Here is a 19,134-nt window from a genome sequence, read left to right as displayed (position 1 = left end):
TGTGAAGTTTGCTTTTGAAAAGTTTTTCACGGTGGTTTCTTTGACCGGTGCTGGGGGTGGAATGTGGATATCCAGATTGATTAGTTTATGGTCAGATCTAACCAGTGAGGGGTTGACCTCCAGCATGGAACAGGGGTCGCCCATGTTGGTGATGACCAGGTCCAATATGTTGTCACCTCTGGTGGGGGTGTTGGCCAGTTGATCCAGGGCATTTGAGTTTATACATTCTAGGAAATGTTAGGCAAGGGAGTTAGTACTTGAGTAGTTTTCCCAATTAATGTTTGGGTAGTAGAAACCACCCAGTATCAGGGTGTTTGGTAGGACCTTTGTTTCCAGTGTTTCCAGAAGTGCGGAATGGGGGGTCCTGGGACATGGTGGGTGATCTGTAGCAAGCTACAATTTGAATTGCAGTTTTGCCCATTGTTAGTTGCACGTGGATGATCTCTGCAGCATCGTGCTGTGCTACACCTGGAGGTGTGGGTATCCTTGATAAATATGGATACGCCCCCGCCTTTTGTATTTCGGTCCAGATTTTGTGGCTGAAATGTATGGTACGAGTGTGTGCATTTTGAGGTTTAGACTTCTGGCATTGAGTAGCATTACCCTCAGTTTTTTGTTACGGCAGTGGGTTTGTCTTTTGAGCCTTGCCTAAAAAAGGCACTATGAGGGTGACAAGAACCTTGGCCAGTATTCGAAAGCCTAAGGGTGACAGGTGCAAGCCATCTCTAACGAAACAGCATGGCTTGTCGAGCATGTCATCCCAGACTGACTGGATCCCCTTTGAATGACACCAGAAGCTTAGCCAATTGTTGAAACTGATAATTTTTTCTTTATACCGTGCTATCATTCTTGGTGAGGGCAGGATGCTACTCAGGGTCATACTGGCCTGGTCTAGGTGATCATAGAGCTCTTCCATTTCTCTTTTCATGTAGTCCAGGGGAGGTATGGCTCAGGTAATTCACACCAACATGGACAATGACAGAGTCGTATTTGTACTTGCTCTGGAGTGACTTGAGTGCTTGTATTATGTGGCGGATCCTGGCACCTGACAGGCAGCTAACAGTAACCTTCTCCTTGTTCAGCCTAGTGAGTGGGACGTCAGTGTGCCTGACTATAGAGTCACCTATTTCTAGTGTGTTGGGTATGTTATTTTGCCTTAAGGACTGTGATTGCGTGGCACACTGGTTTTGTGAAGTATGTGTTTCATGGTTTGTGTTGGGGGGTGGAGGTTGCTTGGATGTCTGCTTTGGAGGTCTCTGTTGCTTTTGCAGATTTTTATTTAGAGCCTCCAAGTATGTTTTCATGTATTTATGTGTGTGTTTTGAAGGTGCTGGTTTCATAGGTCTGTGTTCGACTGGTGGTGTGATGCAAGTAATTCCCTTCTCTTGACTGTGTCTGGTCCAGTCTTGGGTTGAGAGAGATTAGCCTCCAGTTTGGCTGTATAATTGCATCTCTCGTATGTAAAAGTGTTTGGTGGTAGGAGGAGAGGGTTGTCTGTGTACATGAGGCAGTTGTAACATTGCCTCAAAATGCCCAGATTCACCAGTTGGACCAGAGAGTACACCTGAAACTGCCCTTTGGACATGCCTGGATAGGTACAGTGAATTGTTTTACTGATTGGCTGGTAAAGTCTAATAGAGAGCCTTGTCGTTCTGTACAGTATAGGGAGGTTCTTGTGATAAGGTTTATTGGTGCTTGCTATGAGTTTTGAGCAAGTGCTGGGCTGAGAAGTGAATAGTTTGAGTGCTTAAGTTGAAAGTTTGTCTAGTTCCAAGGGAAAAATTCAAGAGTAGACTTTGTGGAGCCAGGAATAGTTATACCCTATCTACCCGGTGCGCAAAACCGTGCAAATGCAGGTTTTTATGGCAGGGGAAATGAAAGAGAGAGAAATTAGCCTAAAATGGCCAATAAACTACTAATTTCTCGGCTGAAACCACTCCTCCAGGGACAGATAGGCGGCTCAAAACTCCCTTCTCTCACAGGTGAACATAGAAACTTCCTTCTGTCCAAGTAAGGTATGGGCAAACACAGAAACTAAACCTCCCCATTTAGTTTTCCATAAAGACAAAGCATCTCTAAGAATTAACAAGTCCTTTCTCCCTTAGCTGACATCAGAAGCAAATCTGATTCAATCTGTTGACATAGCAGTGTTCCTCCCAAGATAATAAAACAAACGAAGAGTATGTACTACACATGCTAGATGTTCATTGCCAACTTGGGTTCTATCTTCATAAAACTTCAGAAAGTCAGACCAACTCTTTGTAGCATCTCCAGAGTTGCCCTTTAAAGATGATTGCCCATATATTTCCTTTGCTTAGCTAAAAGGTCTGTCTTCACATATTAAAAAATCCAAGTTCATTCCACAAGGGCAGTAGCTACCTCTACAGCTTTTATGAATAGCATCTTGATGATATTGGTGGAACAGCAGCTTGGTCTACGGTTAGCACTTCTGTGTCTCAATACAAATTGGATGTTCAGTCGAGATTGATTTCTTCTTTTGGTTCCACCATCCTCGGGAGTGTCCTTCTTTGTTACCACCCTTGTGTTTGAAAGTTTGGGAATCTGTCCCAAAGGTCAAATCAGATACGAAAGTTTTGTACTTACCGAAATGATAGATCCGTGTTGTCTTATTTTTGTCCATTTCGACACCCCTCCCTCCTCCCCCGTTCCAGTATTCTCATTGACAGCTTTTGGTGGCAGAGTATATATTCTTATAGTTATGTATAGAAAGTTAGCTGATGTCTGACGCACTCGATCTGAGGTACTAAGGTGAAGTGGAGGTAATTATGGGTAGGGGAGGAGTCGGAGCCCTGGAACCATTGCTTCATAAAAGGTGCTGAGATCAGATTAGACAACCCAAAGGTTGAACAGGATGAAAATGACAACACTGATCTGTCATTATGGTAAGTGCATAACTCTTTAAACACCTTTATTGTATCATCACTTGTGACATAGGCAAATTTACATTGATATAAAAGTAGTCCTACTGTATTAACAAGTTCACATTTACAAACATTATAGTTCACATGCATTGCTGTACATCATGTAACCTAAGTAACATTAATAAATCATTCAATTCCTGCCCTTTTTTAAACAAGAAACCTCTTTATTAAACCATCACTTATGACATAGGCAATCGTACATTTATATAAATAAAAACAAATCACACTGAGACAAGCCTTACTGACACTACCAGTTGCAAACATTATACATCACTTAGAATCTACCCAATCATTTTCAGTCAGACATTACATAGCTCATTTCCGTCCTGCCTTCTTTAAACCCCATTCCTCCCTTGTATGTATCGTTCCCACAATTCCCATTTTTCCTCTCTAGTTTGCTTCTACCCTTTTCTAAAGATCTCCGTTCCAGTGTTCTATCTGTTATTATAATCACTACTTCTAGTATAGTTGGTTTAGATTTTGATTTCCATTTTCTAGTATTTTTTTTTTTGCACCAACCATGATTAGACACAGCAAAGCTTTACCCTCTCTAAGCAGTTACGATTCTGTATTGTAGATCAGAAAAAAACATCTGCCTTATCACACCAATCTGCCCACTCAGCATCTCTCACAGTGCATCCCACAGGGAATACTTAAAGTTCACCAACTCACTCCACTCCCAGAAAATATATTCCCTGTTACCTCTTTCTTTCCCATATAAATATAAATATATATATATATATATATATATATATATATATATATATGTATATATGTATACACACACACACACATATGTGTGTGTGTGTGTGTAGATATGTGTCTGTGTGTGTGTATGTTTAACTGGTAGAAAGCCGATTTAAATAGACCTTTTTCAGGGTTCAGCCTGTGATCACAGAGTTATAGCAACTTCTTTATAGCAGTCATAGCTGTTTCATACAGAGATGGTTCATATTATTCCAGTCATTATACACAGTAGTAGTTTCTTTCCTGTTTTATAACGTTTATCTACATGAGTTTTTTTGGAGTTGCTTTTTCAGCCCTGGTCAGTAGAAGACTTGATAACTTGTGGTTTCCTGTTTTATTCAACCAAAGCCCGAGTACTGGCTTCATCCCTGCTGAGTGGAGGACAGCCACTGTCATTCCTTTGCACAAAGGTGGAGCATACACTGATCCAGGAAATTATAGACCCATCAGCCTAACTAGCCTGATCTGCAAGGCCGTGGAGCAGATTATAATTGACCTCACTAACAAGGACATTGGCAACCTCCAGACAGTCAACCCCACACAGTGTGGTTTTGTCAAGAGGAAGTTGTGCCTGTTAAATTTGGTCGATGGCTTTGAGACTATCACCAAGGCCATGGATGAGGGGAAGATGGCACACATTGCCTATCTTGATCTGGCTAAATCCTTTGATACTATCCCCCCCACTCAGATATAATAAATAAACTCTCTCAATGAGGCTTCAATCCATATGTTAGCAGATGGGTAGCAAACTAGCTCACTGATAGAACCCATCTAGTCAAAGTAGGGGAAGCCACCTCAAGCAGTGGACCTGTAGCGAGCATTGTACCCCAGGGATCGGTCTTGGGCCCTCTGCTGTTTGGGCTATACTTTTCTGAGGTGCAGGCCAAAACGAGTGGGATATGGCTGACCAAGTCTGCAGAAAACTGGAAGGTGGGTGCTGTCATCAATTCACTTGGGACATTGTACCAGTTTAAAAGCATGTATTTTAGAATGTTTTGATCAAGGATGATAATTCACTTACAGACTGCTTTTTTAAATTTTTTAAATTTATTTTACATTTGTTAACCAGGAAAGTCCGACTTGGAACGAGGCAATTTTCAGCAGAGGCCCGGGGAGCAATGCTCCAGATGCATGCCTTTGTAACATGGGAGGAAACCGGAGCACCCGGAGGAAACCCACACGAACGCATGGAGGACATGCAGACTCCACACAGAAGGCACCCCAGCTGAGAATCGAACTGGAGGACCTCTTGCTGTGAGGTGGCAACGCTGCCGCTGCACCACTGCACCGTCCTTATACGTTTGTTTTTATTTTAAAGTTTGGCACTTTGGTGTCTTATGGTTTAAACAAAGAACTTGAGTGGAAGGCTTTTCTGCATTAAGTGTTAATTATTAGTTTGTGTTTAATTGTTTTAGTCAATTGATGATGTGATATGTGTTTAAGTGTAGCTTGTGCTTGTGCTACTGTGATGTTAACTCTGTGAAAGGCTGGATTTTATGCTTCTGTGGTTGGTGTTCTTTTCTTTCTTTGTGTTTTTTTTTTTTTTTTTTTTTGTTTTGTTGTTTAGTACCGTCATCAATTCCCCTAGTGTTGTAAACATCCTGCAAGAGGGTCTCACCCAAACAAATGACTGGTGCCAGAAATATGGCCTCAAACTGAATGTCAAAAAATGCATCATCATCCCCTTTGGGGAGAGTGACAGCCCCACAAATTATCACATTGCATGCTTAGGACCTTATTATCAATCAGTTGTGAGGGACTTGGGCACCCAGGTTGATAGCAAACTGACTTTTGACCACCATATTGCCTCTGTTGTACGAGAAGCTTTCTACATGGCCCACCTTATTAGTAAGGGTATCTTATCCAGGGACAAGGTGGTCATAACATCCCTACATTCTTCCTTTATAAGACCCATTATTGAGTACAGTACCCCTTTCAGCATGTACCTCACAAAGCAGATGTAGCAGCTGGAGAGACCATAGAGGTTCCTCACCAGGAGAATCCAGGGCCTCAAACATCTACCCTACATAGATTGGCTAAAGGCCCTGTCTTTTACTCAATCTCCTACACACTCCTCAGAGGTGACCTCTGTCTGGCATACAAAGCAATCTCAGACCCCCCCCTTAATGGGACTGCTGCATATCCGCAAGTTAAGCTCCACTTGAATAACCTGCATGCGCAACCTCAGCCTGGTCTGTAACATCAGTAGGACTTGTTGACAGGAAAGATTTGTGTCCCAGTCTCTCCCCCTTAATAGACTCCCTCTCCACGTCAAGCAGAGTACCTCATTAACCCTTTTTAAGCGCAACCTGTATAACTGGATGGGGAACAGAAAATACACCCCTGGGATTTCAAGTGTGTCCCTGCTGGACAGTGGCATAGGGTGCTGTCTTGTTGGAACATGGGCTAAAGTCTTGGCTAGGCTTGTAAGGGTCTCAGGGCCAATAGCCTAGTAACTTCCAGCGATCCTATTAGTATTCATGGCTTCTTCCGTAACAGCAAGCCCATGTTGGTATACTTCCTCTGTTTGTCTCTCTTGAGCACTGAAAAATGAGATACACAATGCATTGTACCTTGTAACCAGACTACCTTTGAATGATCTTTGTGCGAGACTGCAACATATGACTGTCTAAAGAATCTGGTTTGGAAGTCCAGTGTCATTTGATTTTCATTGTCATATTATTGTTTCAGCAGTAAACATGCTGTGTTATTAAAGCATTAATTTGTTTTGTTTTTGGCCTGCTCACTTTTTAGCCTGTTTTTATGTTTTGAAATTAACGTAGCAAGTTAAGATACCATTTGGAATTAATGTTGTGTATTTTTGTTTGTGATTATAGTGGTTGTTATTTTACTGCTGAAACTAGCTGCTCCTTGACAGTACCGAAAAATATTGCAGTAATATTAGTTTTCATATTATGTTATAAGCATTATGATTTATGTGATACAGAGAATAAAATTGAAATAATTATTTTGCTAAAGAACGTTATTGCAACTGCATATGTCAGAGTTTTGAAGAATATAAGGGATAAAGGCTGTAAGCAAAATTGAAAGCGAATTACATGCATACTCCCCGGTTCAAGTAGCTGATATTTGAACATTTAACATTTTTTAGTAATAAGTTGATTTTTTATTGCAGTGCTCTTTCTCAAGAAATTTCTTTCTCATTACTTGGATTTAGTTGAGAATCTCTTCCGTTTATTTTTTCCTGCTCAGCACTGTTTAACATTTTTTTTTTTTTACATTTTGTTTTAGCTTGTTGGTGGAGAGTTTGATTTAGAGACTAACTTTATAATCCAGGATGCTGAGAGTTTAACATGCATGGTGGAACTTCTGGAACACTGTGATGTCACTTGTCAAGCTGAGATCTGGAGCATGTTTACTGCCATTCTTCGAAAGAGTGTACGTAACCTACAAACAAGTACAGAAGTTGGCCTTATTGAGCAAGTGCTTTCGAGGATGGGCACTGTTGATGACATGATTGCAGGTATTCATCTTAATGGAAGACTTCAGTAGTATTTTTGTTTACCAGTTTATTTTCCTTGCATGCATTTTTAAAATGTTTTTGTAACACTGTTCTGAGAGTTATAACCCTTGAGGAAATCATATTTAAGATGACTGAAGGCAGCCATTTCTTACTTTGCAGTGGGTGAACTGTAAGTGAGAATCTTGAGTAAAAGCTGATGAGGCAGAGGCATGCTGTACCATGCAGCACGCTTGGTGAAGGGTAGCACAGCTTGCTCCAGGACATGGAGTATGGCATGTTTTATCAAATAGTTCACCCTGAGCAATCCTAGATAGTTTCCTTACTTGGACAGCATATCTTTGTATTCATTTAACACTGATGGAGTAAACTGCAGAGCTGAGTAAAGTACCAGTTCTGGTAGGGATGGTGTTTCCTACATGTCTGGCATAGATGAGTTACTAGTAACCAAAGGCAAACAAACACCAACTGAAAAAGGAAGGACACAGGCAAACGATATAAGATCCACAACCACTTTATTGTAAAACCAGCAGTCAAGCACTTTCATCTAATTAAAGACTTCTTCAGAATGTAAATGTTGCAACAACATTGATGGAACTGATTTTGTCTAATAATTTAATCAATTTTGAAGGTCAGTTATTTAAACAGCTAACTGAAGTTGCTATGGGAGCAGCATGTGCTCCGAGCTTTGTGAATCTCGTTATGGCTTATTGTGAGAAAAACTGTATTTTTCCTAGCCCGTTTAACGTGTTGGAAATTCTGTAGTAGGTTTTTGGATGACATTTATCTGGTGTGGGAGGATTCAGTGGAGAGATTGGTTAAATTCATCAAATTTATTAATGGCAATACAGCTTTTGAAGATTTACATATTCTGTAGTCAAGGTGACTTGGACATTAAATTGGTCAAAGACTATATCAGTGGGCATTTTTTTTTTTTTTTTTTTTTATCAAATGTTCAAGAGAGTACATTTTGGAACTCCTATCTTCACTATGATAGCTGGCACCCATCCTTCCAAAAGAAGGCGGTAGTCAAAGGCCAAGTGGTAAGACTTACACGGATGGATTCTGATAACCTAGTGTTTAATGATGAAGTAGATATATTACCAAACATGATTGGCCTAATGGTTAAGGTGTTTACCTTACAGGCACAAGGTACAGGGTTTGATTCTCAGATGGGGTAACTGGCTAGGCTTAAAATTGCCTGAAAGGGCAGCTAGCCTAGTACTAACCTATGAACCTATGTTTATTAGTAGGGGTTACCCTGTAGAACTTCTGGAGAGAATAAAAAGTGAAGTTTGTAATAAAAGGAATAGGGGACTATGTAAACCTCTTTTACCGCATCCAAATAGAGAATATCTGAATGGTGCTGGTTTAGAAGTCTCCGACAAGCAGGCCGAGGCAGCAGGTTATGATAAAGCATGTATCATTTCTTATGGTACCAGTGCTTACAACATTGTGGATATTATGAAAAACAATCGGCTTTTGATTTCAGCATCGACTGCTTTGGTGAACACTTTAGGTAATTTGCCCAAAGTCATGTTCCGTAAAAACAAGTGTTTTAAACAAATATTAGAAACACGAAAATGTAGATCACACAAGAATCGACCTAGGGGCTTGTTCAAATGTGGTCACTGTAACCAATGTCGGCAAGTGTTAGAATGTGATTCCTTTATTATTAAAAACAGGAGGTTTAAGGTGAAACATCATTTTAATTGTGATTCAAGTTGGGTAGTTTATGCTGCTTTGTGTGGTTCATGTAATGCATTCTATATAGCGAAAACCTCTTGTAAGTTGAGAGATAGAATGTATGAACATGCGAATGACATTATGAAAGCTCAAACTTCCATTGCATTTTATAGACATCTTTTACATGCCCTGAACCACAAATTTAGATTTGTAGTTTTGGAAAATATTAGGCAAGATCTTAGAGGTTTTATTGTAGATTACCACTTTTATAAGGGGGAACTAATTTGGATTTTAAGACTGAATGCAATGAATTTTCCTGGGCTCAATGAAGCTTATTCTATCACTCCGCTATTGAGGCTCAAGAATTTAGAAGGTTAAATTTAGTTCATGTGGCTACATTCATATGCATCGGTTATTATGGTAAATGTGATGTTTTTAACATTGTAGTTGATTATGTTAGGTGTATAGTAGTAGTAGTTTTTTTGTATTTAAATATTCAAACATTTATTTAATATTAAAATTTTAATTTCATTGGTCAGTGTCATCACATGACTAACAAATGGATGTATTTAAGTGTTGGTTTGTAGTTATGTGGCAGTTCTGAAGAAGTCTTTAATTAGACAAAACCGCTTAACTGCTGGTTTTGTAAGGAAGTGGTTATGGATCTTGTATCATTTGCCTGGGTCCTTCCTTTTTCAATAGATGAGTTACTGACGGATGGCTGTTGCTAGAGAGTGCAGACTCTTCTTTTCTGGTTTAGATGAGGAGTAGAAGGGCTTCTTTGATCACCGTTCACCACTAAAATGTGGGAAGAAAGTTGCAAGCTGTGGTCAGACAAGCTGAGTTATGTACCAAGTAGGTGGGGGAGAACAGGGTCACAGTGCATAGAAAGGATAGGGCTGGGCGAGGGTTTTAAAAGCCAGTGCTCACTGGTACCATGCTTGATGGAGGATGTTTATGTATAGCTTTGGGTGTAGGGCTGGCTTCATTTACAGTTTGGTTATGTTAAGAGCTTAGGTTGCTACTTTCCTGTGGTGGTATTCAAGAGGAGTGCATCTCTGCTAAAAGTGCACACAAGCATCTGACATGTTCCTGAATGCCTTAGCCTTAGGTGCTCTCCCTCTCTCTCTCTCTCTCTCTATATATATATATATATATATATATATATATATATGTATATATATATATATATATATATATATATATATATATATATATATATATATATTTAAAGAGTATTTAGCATCCTCGCAGTGAAGCAGTAGCAACAAAGAAGGGGCATGGTCATGGATTGTGAGCTAACAGTATGATTCCTTATGCCTTGTATAAGCTTGGAGTAGCAGCGTATGTACAGCTTAACTGATTTCTGATTTCAAGCCATTTATGGCAGCCAGAAATGATGTTTCCTAATGTTGTTAGACTGTGATAATACACATTTGATTTTTTTTTTGTCTTCTCCTGGGGGGACAAAAAAGAAAATCTCAAATTGTATTCATTGCTACAGATGTCATACTATCCCTATGCATGCTAACAGGAAAAACATAACACTGTTTTCATTCGCATGCCAAAGGTATAATATCTGGAAAGTCCTATATCTAGTAATTTGTAAAACTATACGTTAACTGAATTAGCCAGAAACTCTAAAATCTATTATGGTTGTGGTTTTCACTCAAATACCGTAATTGAAATAAATTAATCACACATCTGAACATTGTTGTTTTAATATGCATAGAACAAAGTCACAGTTAATTAACTTTAGTGGTAAAACAGCTTATGATGATCACCATATTGATTACTGCTGCAGTAGCCTTGGCAATATTGGTTATATCCAGTTAAGGATGTAACAGCCAACCAGCTCCAAACCTTCAGGACAGCTTCTACATGCCCAAACCATCAGTCAGGCTGAGCTGACTAAAAAGACAGGATTGGGTGCCAAGCCCTTGTGAGCTTTCTGGATCAACAGTCGGCTTGTGTTTATCATTTGCCGGGCATATTCCTTTGGGGGAAAACCTTCCCCAAAAAAATTAAAAGCACTACACCCTCACAAACTCCCCTTGAGTACCTTACTCCTCATTGGCCCTTTTTTCAATTTTAAAGGAGTTCCCTGTACTATTCTAGCATGTCCAAAGGTCAGTTGGCAGTCTCCTCTCCAGTCCAGCTGGTGAATCTGGAAATCTTGAGGCAATGTTACAACTGCCTCATGTACACAGACAACCCTCTCCTCCTCCCAACAAGTTCCACCATATGTGAGAGATGCAACCATATAGCCAAACTGGAGGCTAAGCTCTCTCAACTCAGTACTGGCGTAACCAGTCAGGAGGAGAAGACATCCACACTCACTACAATTCCAGTCTCACATAGACCTACTACGACAGCAAACCAAACACATAAACACACAAAAACATACTCAGAGGCTCTAAATAAAAATCTGCCTAAGCAGCAGAGACCTCCAAAGCAGACACCCAAGCAACCGCTACCCCAAAACAAAACACGTGCAACACATAGTTCACAAAGCCAGTGTGCCGAACAGTCACAGCCCTTAAGTTTAAACAACAGACCTGATACACTTGTAATAGGTGATTCTATCGTCAGGCCCACTGACGTCCCGCTCACCAGGCTGAACAAGGAAAAGGTCACGGTGAGCTGCCTGTCTGGCGCTAGGATCCGCCACATAACACACGCACTCGGGTCACTCCAAGGCAAGTACAAATATGACTCAGTCATTGTCCGTGCTGGTGTGAATGCCTGAGACGTACCTCCCTGGACTACATGAAAAGAGACATACAGGAGCTCTCTGAGCATGTAGCCCAAGCCGGTATGACCCTGACCTTGAGTAGCATCTTACCCTCATCAAGAATGATTCCACAATATGAAGACAAGATGATCAATTTCAACAACTGGCTTAAGCATTGGTGTCATTCAAACGGGATCCAATGCCTGTCAGCCTGGGATGACATGCTCGACAAGCCACGCTGCTTCACTAGGGATGGCTTGCACCTGTCACCCCTGGGCTTTTGGATATTGGCAAAGGCTCTTGCCACCCCCATAGTGCCTTTTTTAGGCAAGGCTCAAAAGACAAACCCACCTCCATAGGTATCACAAGGGATAAGAAACTGAGTAATGCTACTCAACGCCAGGTTTACCTCAAGATGCACGCATTCGAAACTCTCCTTAGCATGGAGAACATCGATATCTGTGCAGTAACAGAAACCTGGTTCAAGGCTCCTGAGAGCACCCCAGCACTACCAGGTTATACCTCATACCATGCTTTTCGCCCCCAAAACTCGGACCGAACCACAAAAGGAGGGGGCGTATCAATATTCGTCAAAGATATCCACACCTCCAGGTTGGTGGCACAGCACGAAGCATCGGAGACTATCCATGTGCAACTAACAGTGGGTAAAACTGCCTTCCAGTTTATAGCCTGCTACAGACCACCCTCCCAAACCCAGGAACCCCACTCGGCCTGCCTGAGAACACTGGAAAATGTGAAGGTCTCTCCAAACACCATTATATTGGGCGACATCAACTACCCAAACATAGACTGGGAGCATTACTCTAGCTCCAACACCCTAGCCCAAAGGTTCCTAGAATTTATAAACTCATATGCTATGGAACAACTTGTGACCACTCCCACAAGAGGCGAAAACATACTGGACCTGATCATCACCAACATGGGGATTCTGTGCTCCAGACCAGAAGTGTATCCCCCACTGGTAAATTCAGACCATAAATTAATCTCACTGGATATCCACATCCCGACCCCACCCCCTGCCCAGAAAACCACAGTGAAAACTTCTCTAAAGCAAACTTCACACTAAAAACCGAGGTTGAATCCGTCAAAGCCCCCGGGCCTGTGGAAAATACGGCCCAGACTGCAGAATCCTTTATTAAACGCATTCTATGAACACCTTCAGGAATGCATGGATCATGCAATCCCAAATAAAACTAAGACCCAATCCCCCAAAGGCAGGCGTCCTGTCTGGTGGACCCCAGCCATAAACAAACTATACAATAGAAGAAGGAAGTTACTACATGATGGAGCAAAATCCCAAAAAGGGAAGGCATCTCTGATCAGTATTAGCAAAAAACTACGGGCACTCATAAAATCATCCAAGGCCAGCTTTGAGAGAAAAATTGCACAGGACACTAAAGATAATCACAAAGCTTTCTTTAGTTATGTTAGGAACCTGGGTGGGAATTCCCAGATATGCTCAGAATTAGTCCAAAATGGCAAAAAAATACACTGAACCCACAGACATTGCCAACATCCTGGCCAACAGGTTCAGCGCAAACTCACCCCCCCCCCCCCACTAAAAGAGCAAATATCTATTCCAGCAGAGTGCTGCCCCCCTGACATCTCAGATGCTCAGGCCACCCTCGCCAAAGCAAAAAACACAGCATCAATGGGACCAGACGGTGTCCCGGGCTGCGTCCTACATGAACTCCAAGATGAGCTGAACCCAAACATAAATCTAAAAACATAAATCTACTGTTCAATTTCAGCCTTACTACAGGATATGTACCCAAAGAGTGGTGTACAGCAACAGTGGTCCCTCTCCACAAAGGTGGTGCCTCAACGGATCCTGGAAACTATCGCCCCATAAGCCTGACTAGCTTGGTCTGCAAAGCTATGGAAAGGATCATCATGGAACTCATAAAGATATTGGGGACCTACAGACACTGGATCCTACCCAGTTCAGCTTTAAGGGCAGATCCTGCCTCTTAAACCTGGTTGATTTCTTTGAAACAGTCACCAAGGCCATTGACGAGGGGAAGGTGGTCCACACAGCCTACCTGGACCTCGCAAAAGCCTTCGATACAATACCCCACTCGGGCATCATAGATAAGCTATCCAGTCTAAATATAAACCCCTATGTCACTAGATGGGTTGCAAACTGGCTCAAGGACAGAACCCACATGGTTAGAATTGCTGGAGCCATGTCAGACTCCAAACCAGTTACAAGTGGCGTCCCACAAGGCTCAGACTTGGGACCTCTCTTGTTCGGTATATATTTCTAGGAGGTACAGGCCAACATGGAAGGACTGTGGCTGACCAAGTTTGCAGATGACTGCAAACTGGGCGCCATAATCAACTCTCCAGCTGACACAAGCATCCTCCAAAAGGGTCTCCTAGAAACAGAAAACTGGTGCCAGAGCCATGGCCTCAAGCTAAACGCCAAAAAGTGTATAGTCATCCCCTTTGGCAAAAACAAAGTGCCCACAAATTACCACATAGGTGGTAATCCATTAAGTACGGAAGAAGTAATTAGGGACCTGGGGACCCAAGTTGATAGCAATCTCTCATTTGACAACCACGTGGTCAAAGTCGTTAGAAAAACATTCTATATAGCCCAGCTAATCATGAAGGGATTCACATCTAGATCAGGGAAGGTCATTGTGCCTCTTTACTCATCCCTCATCAGGCCCATAATTGAGTACAATGCCCCTTTTGGGATGTACCTTACCAGACACCTGCAGCAACTAGAAAGACCCCAAAAGTACCTCACCAAGAGGATCAAAGGGCTCAAACAGATGCCATATGCTGCCCGGTTAAAGAAACTCCAGCTCTACTCAGTTGCATACCGCCTGCTTAGAGGCGATCTGTGCCTGACATATAAAGCCATGTCCAACCCGGAATTAATGGACATGCTGCACCTCAGAAAATCCAAATCCCATCTAGCTACGTGCTCGAGGGACTTGAACCTCAGCACAGAAATAAATAGGACATGCTGGAGGGACAGATTCATAACCCAGAGGCTCCCTTCACTCTGGAATAAAATCCCAGTCCAGGTTAGGCAGAGTCCCTCACTGACTCTCTTCAAGAGGAATCTTGATGAGTGGATGGATGATCGTAGGTTTACCCCGGTTATCACTTCTGTGTCACTGTTAGACAGAGGCACAGTAAACTAAACCTCGAAAAAGGGCATAGTAAAATTCATTTTAATGGGTGGCGAAAGCCAAACACACTCTGGCTAGGCTTACAAATGCCCTAGGGCAGATAGCCTAGTATGAACCTATGAACTATTAAAAATTGTTTGTTGTACTTTCCTGTTTAGGAAAGTTATTTTTTTCTATATTTCAAACACCTTTATTGAATTATCACTTGTGACATAGGCAAATTTCCATTCATATAAAACTAGTCACACTACAATTAATATAATTAATATTATACTTCAAATATATGCAAGCAATAATGCCTGACAATGTGTGTTAATGTGTAATTATTTTTTTTTTTTTTTTAAGTACTATATTATTTTTTTTATATATTTTTAATGTAAACTAGTTCTTCCGCGTAATGTTTCAAACTTCCTGTAGTGTAAGTTAATGGGTTGGGAGGAAGCATTTTACATCAAACATATATAAAAAAAAATAGTATAGTGCTTAAAAAATAACCAACTAAAACACAACAATTTTACATAGAGCCTATTCGCTTTCACACACATACATGTACACACAGTCTCCTCTGCTTTCATGCACTCACTCACACAAGGTTGTTGTCACTCTCAATCTCTCAAATACACAGGCTCCTGTGTTTTCATACAAGCATTCACTCACACAAGACCAGTCTCACTTTCTGTGTATCTCTGTCACACACAGTCTCCTGTGCTTTCATACACTCACTCTCACAAGATCACTTTCTTTCTGTCGCGCTCTCCCTCTCTCTCTCTCACACACACACACACACACACACACACACACACACACACACACACACAGTCTCTCTCATTTTTTTTGGTTTACATTTTACACTCGCTAAACAGCAGAACCGCTGCTTAGCAAGTGTAAAACATTGGTGGCCATTAGTTTTTTTTGCAGTCTGAGCTCCACGGCAGCTTAATATGCTGCCTTGAAATGGTGGTCTCGTTTGTCAGCAGGCATAACTTGTACATTAGTACCGTGCTGGAGAATGCACGTTCCCCAGTCAGTGTATTGATGTACAGTTTGCCCATTCTCTAATACTGTATGTCATATAACCTAAGCAACATTACATAAATTAATCAATTCCTACCTTTTTTTTTTAAACAAGTTGCATCTTTATTAAGCCATCACTTACTACATAGGCAGTCATACATTTATGTAAATGAAAACAAAGTACACAGACACATAGTTGCAAGCATTTTACATCACAAACTGCTGACACACTCCCATTTGCAAACATTATACATTACATATAATCTACTCAGTCTTTTTCAGTCAAACATTACATAGCTGATTTAAGTCCTGCTGCCTTTTAAACCTCATTCCTTCCTTGTATGTATTGTTCCCACAGTTCTCATTTTTTTCCTGTGTAGTTTGCTCCTACCCTTTTCTTAAAGATCTCAGTTTCACTTGTTTTATCTCTCTTACTATATTCACTACTTCTAGAATAGTTGGTTTAGATTTTGATTTCCTTTTTCTAGTAACTGCTTTTTTTGGCAGCCACCATTACTAGACACAGCAAGGCCTTGCCATGCCTAGGCAGATGTTCTTCATGTTTCACTGTTGTAGTCATCACATTTGGGTTATCTGCCTGCAGGTAGCCCTCAGCCAGTCTGAATACCAGAGTCTTGGATTCCTGCGTCGGATGCTGTCTCTTCTTCCATGACGTCAGGGGTATAAAACATGCAGCCAATGCCATTACATCAGTCTTTCTTGCCACGTGGTGCCGGAAGCAGAAGCAGTTTGCAAGTGCCGGTCGGCCGACTCCTGAAATTTTCATTTTCGAGTTTCAGAACCGAAGTCTTGAGGAAAAAAAAAAGGCGAGATACCCCGTTGGGGATCCTTTTTCTTGCTCTTAACCAATGTCAGTAAAAGTTAACAATTGTATTACCTGTGGAAAGCAAATACCTCAAAGATTTTCATTCGTACTGCATTTCTTGCTTAGGCCCAGACCACGACATCCCTAGCTGTCAGTTTTGTGTCTTGTTCAACACCTGAACTATCCGTCGGTCTATATTTGCAGCAAATTATTTTGGTACTCATTATAACTATCCAGAAATTACTTTGGTAAGCCATCTGACTACCGATATTCTGAAAAAAACGTAAGGATAAAGACAGACAGACCGCATAGGTCCAAAACTGCCGACAACGCTTCCATTAAGCTAGTCGCCGGTACTCAGTGAGGCGCTTTTTCAACCCTTGATACCCGCTACTTCAGATTCGCAGGCCTCTACTGAGACCCATTCGGAGTCCCGCGGGATGCTTCGACTATGGAACCTGCGGATGTCTCTACCTTGGATGGGTCTGGAGCTGCTATGCAAGCACCGGCTTCTGAGGGTGTATTCAGGCCTACAGACTTGCATTTTAAACAGACGCCATCTTCTTCATCCAGGCCTAAAACTTGACCCACGCCTAGAAAACCGACATTCAAACCGCATGCTCAGGCTCATATGCATAAAAAAACAAATGCTTAGAATGGCTGAAGACCTTATTACCTTAATGAGGGGAAGCCAGCCTTCCCCCTCTAAGAGACCTAGAACTGATTTTCCTTCTGATTCTTCTGATCAGGAATCTGACATTTCTGTTTCTTCTGATTACCAGGATTTTGCCCCTATCTACCTATGAGGATTCTGATGCAGAGGATTCCGTTCTGTCTCCTCCTTGCAAATTCTTAGGGAGCATTTCCGCTGGGAAATCCAGGATTACTCTGGCTCCAAAAAGAGGCTTAGGGAATTCTTACTCCTCCCTCAACACAGGCCTTAAGCTATCCCGCCTGTTCTGGACATTGTGGACAATGTTTTCTTGGAATCTAGCCTTTCCCCAGACACTTTGCCTCCAGCTCCCAGAAAACCTGACCGGTATTACAGGGTACCTGACTCTCACAAGTTCCTCTTCAAGAATCCTACTGTGGATCCAGAGACCATTTCCCAAGGACCAAAGGGCATTAAGGCTACTGCTGCCAAAAACCCTACCCCTTCTGATAGAGATTCTAGAGCCTTGGACAGATGGGGTAAGAAGGTATATACTTCTGCTGCTTTGGCCATTTTCATATGTTAAAGTACCAGCAGCATATTATGGGACTACTTAAACAGAAAATTATGTTGATTCCTGACTGTGCTGAACACACAGAATTACAGGATTTAATGCATTCTGCTGAATAAGTTGGTAAACATACTTTGCAATGTGGTTTTGACTCTTTAGAAGCATCTTGCAGGGCTGCTGTCACTGGGTCTGTACTTAGAAGACATGCTTGCCTTAAGGAGCAAAACTTGCCAGATCATGTTAAAGCTAGATTACTGGATGCTCCCTTAAACCAAGACTGCCTGTTTGGCAACAAAGCAGTAGTAGTCCTCAAAAAGATGGAGGAAAAAGCTAAATCTATGCAAGCTGTTAAAGATTTCCTGCAAGTACAGCCTCCCAGATTTAGTAGGCATTAGCCTTAAAAGAATTGGTCTTTTCCAGCCTCTTCCAGGCCTTCTCAGTCCAAACCCAGGAACAGCAGACCACCTAGGTTACAGTCTCAGGCTACGCACAGGCCTAAGCAGTGGCGGGCTCCCACTTCCAAAGCAGGGAGTAGTAAGACACCCCCCATGGGGAAAATGGCACAGTGACTTCACCTTAACCCCTCCAAGCCCTGCTCAGCTGCCTGCTCCCTTAGGAGGAAAGCTTGCCCTGCATGCAAAAAACTGGGAACTCATTACCCAGTACAAATGGGTTTTGAATATAGTTTCCCAAGGATACAGATTCCATTTCCACACCCTACCAACCCCAAATGGTTGGCCAGACCTACCCCCAAATCAGTGGGCAGAGTCTCAACAGCAGATTCTCTCTCTTCTAAGTACCAGGGCTATTCATCCTGTCCCAGCAGAAGAAAGGGGACAAGGTTTTTATTCAAGACTTTTCCTGGTACCCAGAAAAGACAGCTCCTGGTGTCCTATCCTGGACCCCTCTATTCTAAACACTTTTGGTAATCCCAAAATTCAAGATGCTAACACTTCAACAGCTGCTTCCTATGATAGGCAAAGGTGCCTGGTTGGCAACCTTCGACTTAAAGGAAGCTTACCTGCACATTCCAATAAGGGAATCTTCCAGGAAATACCTACGCTTCAGGGCAGGCTCCATGCACTTTCAGTTCTCTGCACTTCCCTTTGGCTTATCTACTGTGTCCAGGGTATTCACAAAGTGTCTAGCTCCAGCCATTGCATTTTGCAGGCAGAGAAATATTCAAATATACCCATACTTGGAAGATTGACTGATTCAGGCAGAAAGCCAGGAATTGTTATTAAAACATCTGGCATTTGTAAAGAAACTTCTAAACTCACTGGGGTACACCATAAATGAAAAGAAATCTCACCA

The 19,134-nt window shown here is 41.8% G+C and overlaps 1 protein-coding gene across 1 annotated transcript in view; it reads left to right on the top strand.

Moving 5' to 3' along the window:
• Positions 1-19,134, top strand: part of NBEA (neurobeachin) — a 4,581,458-nt gene that overhangs the window by 664,048 nt on the left and 3,898,276 nt on the right. The window contains exon 2 of the mRNA XM_044072852.1: positions 6,942-7,173. Within this exon, the coding sequence (XP_043928787.1) occupies positions 6,942-7,173 (232 nt within the window). The remainder of the gene's footprint in view (positions 1-6,941; positions 7,174-19,134) is intronic.

This window comes from Protopterus annectens, chromosome 5.part1 (genome assembly GCF_019279795.1).
Source record: "Protopterus annectens isolate FY-2018-M chromosome 5.part1, PAN1.0, whole genome shotgun sequence".
Lineage (NCBI taxonomy): Eukaryota > Metazoa > Chordata > Ceratodontiformes > Protopteridae > Protopterus > Protopterus annectens.
This window is presented reverse-complemented; position numbering and strand designations above follow the sequence as displayed.